This window comes from Esox lucius, chromosome 2, assembly GCF_011004845.1.
Source record: "Esox lucius isolate fEsoLuc1 chromosome 2, fEsoLuc1.pri, whole genome shotgun sequence".
Lineage (NCBI taxonomy): Eukaryota > Metazoa > Chordata > Actinopteri > Esociformes > Esocidae > Esox > Esox lucius.
Genome location: NC_047570.1, coordinates 34,942,634 through 34,952,241, shown reverse-complemented (window position 1 = coordinate 34,952,241; position 9,608 = coordinate 34,942,634). Strand labels below are relative to the sequence as shown.

Here is a 9,608-nt window from a genome sequence, read left to right as displayed (position 1 = left end):
ATGAAATGTTAGTTATTAAATTCAGTTTTGTAAAATAATACAGCTGTGCATAGTATGCACTGTGGAAACTACAGCTCACAGGTTGATCTTTGAAAGCTCAGGAGATTTTAAAGAGACAATAGTCTATAATAAATGTTTCATTTAAAGTTTCACATTTAGCGCAATATTTTCTCCCATAATTCCTTTGGGGAAACAATTTTAAAAAGTGTTTAAAGTTAATCATTAACCTCAGTAGGATCCTCCTCAGGGCCTTGCTCTCTGTTACTTCTCCAGAGTTGCTGTGGGGACTGATTCCTTTGAGTTCTAAGACCATGAAAGTTCCAAGCATCTCAGAAAGAGTTGAGGCTTTGCTGAACCAGTGGAAGGAAGATCCGGTGCAGAGCGAAAAGATGGACTTCATTGTCTGGATTCAGTGTTCCCTGATATTCCAATGAAGTGAAGATCTGATAGAAGAGGTCCAGGGCATGTTCATAAACATCTCCACATCCTCTCTATTCTGTGTTTAGGATAAAATTGCAAATTGTTAATATATGTGACATATGCTAAAGTACATTTAACTGTTATGTTAGTTGTGTGAGCCTAGTTGCCAAACATATTTATTAACCGCTGATTGTGGACACTTCTGCCTGTGATGTGTGAATTCCTGTCGGTACCTCTGCTTCTGATCATGAATTCTGCCACATCTGCATTCTCCCCTCCTTTATCAGACCGTACCCTTGATGGCAGCCCATGCTGCTCAACAGCGGCGATAAAGCTCTGTAAGACCATATGAGCTTTATTATTGCCAGACACAGTGAATAACCACACACTCACTGGCTACTTATTTTGAGGATATAGTGGTGTCATAATTAAATTCATAATATGTGTAAAACAGTCAACTATTACAGAACCACCACAGCCTCAAAAATTTACTATACTATCAGATATTGTCCCTATTAATATATAAATATATATATATATAGATCCCACATGCAACAGACATGACCTGAGATTTTTCGCCTCCTAAGATTATATCCTTTTCTATTATTATATTATACCATTTTACAGTATGATGGTCCTGATGGTCCTCTTTGACACTCTGAACATTGCTGCAATTTGACCAGGGGGAACTCCACAAAGAACTTGATGCTCCAGAACTGCACTCGGTAGGTCAAATGACAAACGGCCCCAGTCCCTGTGTGTGTTGGGCCTGATGCGCCCTGGTCCCAGAGAAGCGGTGGACAACTTCTAGATTTGCAATCACTCAGTGGTTGATATCTTCGTCGTAAATTGCGGAAATGATTCCAACAACTTCAATAAGTTCCTCTGCGTTACTAGCTACATGCTCTGGGTCAGCAGGTCCTGCTTCTACATCCTCCGCTAAGTTAAAAATGTCTCTCACCAACTCCCTGGAAAGTTCACAGAGATCCTCCATCGTCTCTATCCAGGTACTCTACTTCAGACCAAAGCAATGGATCAGACTAGATTCGCGTTAGCCCCACCCACTGAGTTTGATGGGTCAGTTTGACAGTTTTAAGTAATTCAGGAAGCACTGCAATGCAGGACCATGAAATGTAAATGTAAATAGTGAAATAATTATATATGTATTTTACATAAAATGAATTGGTATTTAATTAATTAATGACACATTTAAGTAATTATTTAATGGTGCATTTATTTATATAATTGTGGCCCTTTTAGTCCTCCATACAGAGTGACTATGGCTGACCGCAAAAGGAGTCACGTCTGGCTGTATTTTAGCTGTAAAGACAGCCGTGAAGCTGTGTGTGATGTGTGTGGAAACACAGTGAAATACAGTGGTAACACTACAAACCTCGTTAAAACTTGTGAGGTTAAGTCATAAGAGTGAATGTGATGATATAATGAAGCGGCGGTCTGAGGTGGAGGTTAAATAAGTAATTATTTAATGGTTTATTTATTTATTTAATTGTGGCAGTCCTCCAGAACTGACGTCACAGAGCCGCAGTGCACACACAACTGACCGGCGGAAGGATGAAGGATAAGTAGTTCCTTCCCCTTACCGGTTATAATTACACTTTTCTGGTGACAACAAGTTACATAAGATAACATAAACACTCACTCCACATTACTGAGTTTAAATATCGATATTTTATATGAGAATCGATACTAGAGCAGGAGACGTTGGGATCGTGAATATCGATACTTTAGTATGGATCCGCACATCACTACTTGTACGGCACTCAGTGGAATAGCTCTTTCCAGGCGACGCTTCAGTATGAACAGACTCAGCGGCGCAGCTCTTTCCAGACGACACCACAGTATGAACAGACTCAGCGGCGCAGGTGATATTCTCTTAGTCCGCCTGGGTAAGAGCATCTGCTAAATGAGTAAAATGTATAATGTAAAAAGTATGATAAAAAATAAAGTGAGTAGCCTACTTCAAAATAATCCGCGCAATTGTGAGCTATGTAAGTGAACTATGTACTGGACTATTTTTGTCAATACTAATGATGTGAGCGAACTTGTGCCATCAATTTAACACGCTCTGGTACGTAACCGACAGTCACCTAGTAGACTACGCTACTGACGATATCTTGCCATTACTAAATTGGTTTAATCCACAAAATTGTACTTTGCTCATTTGAACTAGAGAATATTCAATTGTGGCTATGGAAAATATAATATATAATGCTGATTTTGTTTTGTGTTGATAATTGTTCTCATTCTCTGCGCAAAAAGCATCTGGATTCTCCAGCCCCTTCATTTGTTTAATATCTGGTATTTTGTTAGAACAGCCTCTCAAGACAATGTTTAGGAATGTAATGAAATTTGCAGTTATGATGCTTTTATGTTGTCTTAGAAAGAACTATATTTCTCAACAATAATAAATTTCAGTGCATTTTTTTTCTTATTGGTTGTTGACAAGTGGCTTGTTTTGAAAATTCCCTAACAAGATCTCGTATTTGCTTTATTCCAGCTATGTCTTTCTGGGCAGTGTGTATGGTCTTAAGTGAGTCACAGTCTTATGCCAAAGGTGAGCTGTCTTTGTACCTCTTTATACTTTAGTTCAAATTGGGATAACTCCCCTTTATTGATATTGAAGTAGCTTTTACCCAGGCAGTTTTTTAAAATTATAAATAAGACTAGGCTGTGACTTTGGAGCCTATTTCTCCTTATATGCTCAAACTATTAAAAAAGGAGTACCCTGGAACAACCTGAGTCAATGCAAGAAGAGCTATGAGAATCTAATTCAAACAGCTGTTAGATTCTGTCCAAGTTTGATCCATGAACAAAATAAATGCAACCAGAAGTCAGGGGAGAGCCTTTATTCAGCATGAGGTTTACGATGATAACCTTCCATAGTTCTTTCATTTTACTCTCCAAATGCTTACAACGTAAACACAGTCATTTATACCAGGACACATAGGAGGTGGTCAGTGTTCATAGCCAACCATTACACAGACTATTATAAGTCCTACAAAATACCGTTGGAAGAGAGAGAGGGGGAGAGAACGAGAGAGGGGGAGAGAGAGGGAGAGAACGAGAGAGAGGGAGAGAACGAGAGAGAGAGAACGAGAGAGAGAGAGAGAGAGAACGAGAGAGAGAGAGAGAGAGAGAGAACGAGAGAGGGACAGAACGAGAGAGAGAAAAAAATTGCCGACCAAACACATTTTAGAGCAGATGTGTTAAAAGTGGAAGTTGGTTGTATAGCCCAGTGGTTGTCAGACCTCTCCCCTGGGAGCCCCAAACATCACAGTTTTGTTGTAGCCCTGAAGTATCTTTACTTGAATTAAGTAGAAAAGGGCATGATTAGTAGGTAATCCAGGTGTGCTAGCTTTGTAAAACATCTAATACTTTGAGTGGAGACGTTTGGGAGAGGTTGGAGGACCTCTGACATAGCCTACCTGTATATTTGTCTAGTGTAAATTCACACACTGTTGAACACTGACCTGTACAGGAAGCCCACATAAGTCAAACATCTGTTTGGATCATTTTGTACCAAGGCCCAGCTAGGGCAGACCGAAGATCAAAACATTTATTTCAGGCACTGTGACTTAAAAAATATGGCATAGTTGTATTGTAATTTTAAAATATGGCATTGATCGTATTGTACAGTAACTTACAAAACGACCATACGGTATTTTTTATCGTGTTACTATAAATGTAAGCCTAAAACGTCACTCTCAGTCCCTCTTAACTGCTTTGTTAATACGTCTCTCTTCTACAGCTCTGAACACATGTTTTAAATGCTTGGAGGAGGATTTATTTTGCCAAAAGATGAACCGCATTTTTAACAAGGAAAATGATGAAACCTTGTGGGAAGAAAGTGGAGCAAAGCAAGGCCTGCCTAAATGTCCCCGCACCCCTCCTCCCATGACTGGACAGTGTGTTCCCTGTTTAGAGGACCTCCAGGTCCTCATTGTGTGTTCCAACGTGTCTGCAGAGATCGAGCTGGACCTGGAGGCCTCTGATGGGAAGAGTCTTTCCTACACTGCTGCCAGTGAGTACCGCTGAGATGGTTCATGGTACCATGGGGGACAGAACCATGAAAATGTTTTGGTAACAATTTCTGATGACTTCATTGTGCTATTAAGCATCTACAGTATAGGACCCCATTACAATGTCTTAATAGTATCTGCTCAAAGTGTTGATGTCGAGTTATTAAATGTTACATCCCCAATGGCAGAAGTATAGTGGGTCTCAGTGGGTCTAAAAGGCAGCGAACACTGAAGTGATTGTAGACCTTAGTTCCGACCACATAGAGCTTGTTACACCTCGGATCGCTAACTCACCTCATGCTGGGATTTGACGAGGACCCATGATTCGTGTCTAAAGCTAAGTGTTTCGTCTTGTTGAATTGCTAGTTGCTCTCAGACTCCAGATCTGGGGGTGGGGGGGAAATCGCTAGTGAAGGTCAACGGGAGCCAGAAGAGGATTTTTCTTGTGCAAGCAAAACTGATCATACAAACAGCATTCCCAGCTGATCATACAAACAGCATTCCCAGCTGATAATGTGAATGTGACAATCGCTAATTGGAAGACGGAGCTAATTGCTTTTGTGTCTGAGGGTAAAACAAGCCCCTTTATGTGGTGGTGTGCTGTTTCAGAAGAGAATGAGCAGATAATGCCATGGAAGGGTTACTGAGGAGCATATTGCTTTCCTGTTTTCTGTAATTTCAAACTGTAACTTGTTTGATTCAAATTGTTTATCTGGTACAATCTCTCTCTTTCTGGCTCTGTGGTATTATGACTGAGCCCTCTTTAATGTTGTATAAAATGCCCAGCTCTGTCTACATAGGTTAGTATGGATGTGAGTATGATGACTGACCAGCTCTGCTTTTAACTATGTTCTTTTATTTCAGCGTGCCCTACACTGGAGACCGTTGGAGGAAGTTTGAGTCAATCTGCCAGTCATTCTGGACACCTGGGTAAGTTCAGTGTCTGTTTCCTAATATTTGTGTATTTGGAAACAAATGTATTGCACTTTCTTAGCATTAAAGGGACATATGTAGACTCCTTGCATGTTAATGAGTAAATGAGTAGAGGTACATAATGAATGCAGATGCTTCCACACAGGTGCACTGCATGATACAATTAAGCAATTAACATCCTATCATTCTCTGTGGCGTGTGTTCTAATGCTGAACAGGCCCGGTTGACCTTGATTTTGGATCAATATAGCATGAGGAAAGGATCTAAGTGACTTTGAAAGAGGGCTTGTTATTAAGGCACAGATGGCAGGAGCTTCAGTCAGAAACACTGCTCAACTGGCAGGTGTTTCAATAGGAGCAGTGAATAAAGGTACATCTGCATTTAGATCCATGGGTCAGAAATAGTTTGAAAGCACACATTCAATGAACGGGATGCTTGTGCATTACTGCAACATGTAGGGAAAAACAGAAGAGCAACTCTTTCCCAGATGACTGAGAATGTCAAAGCAGGATGTGATTAGATTGTTAGCAAGAACCGGCCATTGAGAACTACAGAGGGGGATGTTACAGTAGAACTATACAGAGGGGGATGTTACAGTAGAACTATACAGAGGGGGATGTTACAGTAGAACTATACAGAGGGGGATGTTACAGTAGAACTATACAGAGGGGGATGTTACAGTAGAACTATACAGAGGGGGATGTTGTAGTGGGTTTGCAGTGCATAAACCCCTCATTACAAAAGTTTTTCCTTTAATTTGTCCCCCGTTTGTATCTGGTGTAATGGTGGAATGGTAGTTTCACAATATGTACTCATTATTTTTAGCGCACAATCTAAAATGCCGAATATATACGTTATGTCATCAGTGTCACTGAGGCACACAATCATCCCTCAAATGAAGCAAATTCCCTCTTTCATTTCCTGGCTGATAGAATTCCACACAGTTCACTCTGTTGCTTTAATTATAGGTTACATTACTAAGTCCACTAATTCTTACACTGTAGTTAAGACTGTATTGAGGGTTACCGTAATGTAAACTCCACACTTACTGTTTCTAGTTGGTTTTTCCTTCACAGAGCCAAACCTCTTGATGATCCTCATGGCTGGCTGGATCGTCATACTATGGGAATGTGTGTGAGACCCTCGTGAAAATTGTCGCATTTACATTATTTAATTTACATTGTTTTATTCACAGTAGAGAATATCTTTTATAATAAAAATATTAATCTTTGCATCTAAGTCAGGCTTTGAAGAAGTCAAAGAGCTCACCTCCGATGTGTTCATAGTGTTCGTCTGCTCAAAGAACCTTTACATGAGGCCGTTGACTTAAAGTTTTGTGGTGTGGAGGATTTTCCTCCAAGTGTGTCTTAGACAACTAATTTCCATTGTACATTATTCCCAAAAATGTAGGGTTTAGAATTGTACATTTGCTGAAAAGGAATAGGTTAATTGCTTAAACTTAAGTCATGAAGGGATGAAACCCTTCTGGTTTGTGTCCTTGGTTAATAATAAGGGGCTGAATAGGCACACCAGAGGAGTGCAATTAAATACTAGGTAAGAACTGTTTTGGGTTCCAGTACCAGAACTGGATTCCCCAGTTTTGTATCTAGTATTGGCTTAATTTAATTTTAACATTTTTAATTTTATGCAGGCAAAGGGGAATCCCACCATGTTTTTTTTTTTAGCTTGTGCAATTCCACATGGCCACACCCTAGCACCACAGACCCAACACCCTCTCCCGTATTTGGAGAACAGACAACTGTACCGATTTAAGGTAACTCTTTCCTCATGTGTTTGCCAATCATTGTTTGTATTCTGTTTTGTTTTTACCTTTGTTTTTGAGTCTTGTTTTGTTCCTTTTGAGTTTCTTGTTAGTCTTCTGTTCTCTCTGTGCGTCTTGTCTCCCTTTGTTCGTGACACACTAAAGAATGGCTTGGCATGCCTAATTAAACGACATTCATAATTTGTCTAATGTAGAGTCTTGACTAATGTGAATTTCACTGATGTATTAATTCTACAATATTTATATATTGGTAAGTATTGAGCTGATTGGAAGGTACAGAGTCTGTATTTAGACAAGAAGATTGCTAGATGTGCTGATAGTGTCATGAATGTGGGAGGGGGAATTTTGTCTTTGTTTGTGGCACACATTTAAATGCTATCAGTAGATAATTGAGTCCTCCTGTCAATTTGTTAAGGAATGGGAGTGAACTCTGTTGGCGATACCCTCTTTCAGGGTGGTTGGGGTTGGTGGGTGTCCCTTTGGTTGATGCTTGGCAATGTGGGTGGATTGTCTTCATGCCTGTTGGACCCTGTCACTGGACCGCCCCCTGTCTCAACCCCAAGGTTTTACGCTGCTATGTTTTTGTGCCTGGGGAGTAGTGTCAGTTCTCCTAGATTGTAAATCCTTGTTAATCTAAGGAATATGCTCTAAATTTTCCTTCTCTCCTGTTCTGTTTAAACGTAGGAGGACATGGGGTCTTGGCCCACACCTCCAGAGTACCAGGCTCGAAAGACTTGTTGCTGTCCCTGTCCAAAGTCCAACTGGTTGTGTTGTATATCAAGACGATACTTGACGATTCCAGCTGCCACTCTGCCACCCCTTCCTCCCCTGGGTTGTCCCTGTCCATCTGGTCATCCTGCCTGAATGTTTTCTAGACTCACACCACATGCATTTATTAATTACTGCAATCTGTTCTCTTAAAATGTTCACCCGGCCCAGCAAGAAGAGGACTGGTAACCACTCCAAGCCTGGTTCCTCTCTAGGTTTCTTCCTAAGTTTGGCCCCTCTTAGGGAGTTTTTCCTTGCCACTGTGCATCAACACATGTTGCTTGCTCCTTGGGGTTTCAGGCTGGGTGTTTTGTTAAAGCACTTTGTGACAACTGCTCATGTAAAAAGGGCTTTGTAAATAAATTTGATTAATAGATTGATTGAAGCCTTCAGTGTACCTGTTCTTGTGGCCCATCTGAGTTAAAAAGGTTGTATACAGTATCCCTTTAGTGTCCTGCGAAAAGGGAGGTCCAGCGTGCCCTTTGTGTGAAACTTAGGAATAGAACAATGGATGGATAGAACACATGTGGAATAGTAATCAATTCGAGTTTGGTTTGGATGCCTTGGTGTCCATGTGTACATTTAAAAAATGGTGTTAGATTTTTATAGTGAAATGTTTGTTTTGATTTATTGAGATTTGCATCTATTTAATTTAAATTGTTTTATTCATGGATTAATGTTCTTAGGGCACACTGAAACCAAGGTCTCTCCCTGGTTAAATAAATGTAAAAGGGAGCATGTAGTGTTCACTTACAGTTTTTGCCAAATGTTTACACACTAAAAGTGAATGCTTAGACAAAAGAATCAAAACCTTAACTTTTGTAACTATGTCTTAAACAAATGCACCAAAAGTACAAAAACATTTTCTGGTTTACACTTTATTTGCAATGCTGCATAACACTTTGCAAAACGCTACACACTATTTCTTACCTTAGACACTTTGTTCAAGACATCTCTTGTAATTATTGGGATAAAAATGCAAAACATACCTGAAATTGAAACAAAAAACACATCACTTTTGCCGTAATTTAACACCAACTACAAATAGAGCACTACAGCACTACAAATAAACTTCAGGCAAGCTTTTTTTGTGAGAACGTAGCGAACACGGGGGCAGCAAGAGGAAGAGCGAGGAGTGGGAGGACAAGAGCAAGGAAGGGGACCAGGAAATAGCTTGACATATTTCTGACAACATTAGGCTCACTTTGGTGAACCTCCTGCCTGTTCTGCCACGCAGAGACATTGAGGCGTAGTCAATACGGAACGCAAGGGCACGTTTTCCCCGTTGCCTTGCCAGGGATGAGATTGCCTGTGTTGTGGACAGATGCTAACAGGAGGTGGGATCCATTCACCATCCACCCCATCCATCACAATATTTTTTGTTTAGCACTGTAATTTGTCAGACACCGTGCTTCTCCCCAGTAGTTAGATATATTTATGAATGCACATGCAGAATATGAGAATTGTAGATGTAGTGATTGTATAAGTTAGTGAACTGTTATAAGCTGTTGTAACCAATGAAACAAAATATTAAATGTCTGTAATATGAACCGAAACTGAAGGAGGAAGTAGGAGAATAGGAAAACTTGTTCAAGCGGTTGCCAGGGATAGAAAGATTTAGTATGTCTGTTTTGTGAGAAACAGGTCACAGGTCAGAGACACAC

At 40.2% G+C, this 9,608-nt stretch overlaps 1 protein-coding gene across 3 annotated transcripts; it reads left to right on the top strand.

Annotated features, from left to right (window-relative positions):
- Positions 1 to 2,095: 2,095 nt before the first annotated feature.
- Positions 2,096 to 8,129, top strand: LOC105008820. 3 transcript variants are annotated; one of them, XM_010868184.4, is made up of 7 exons: positions 2,096 to 2,303; positions 2,939 to 2,995; positions 4,190 to 4,462; positions 5,325 to 5,390; positions 6,470 to 6,523; positions 7,079 to 7,167; positions 7,861 to 8,129. In XM_010868184.4, the coding sequence occupies exons 1-7, from the start codon at positions 2,171 to 2,173 to the stop codon at positions 8,038 to 8,040; spliced, it is 852 nt and encodes a 283-aa protein (XP_010866486.2). In that variant the 5' UTR covers positions 2,096 to 2,170; the 3' UTR covers positions 8,041 to 8,129. The 3 variants fall into 3 exon arrangements, with proteins under 3 accessions (XP_010866486.2, XP_010866485.2, XP_012992111.2); XM_010868183.4 differs by having other exon boundaries at positions 2,096 to 2,327; XM_013136657.3 differs by having other exon boundaries at positions 2,096 to 2,327; positions 7,045 to 7,167.
- The last annotated feature ends 1,479 nt before the right edge of the window (positions 8,130 to 9,608 follow it).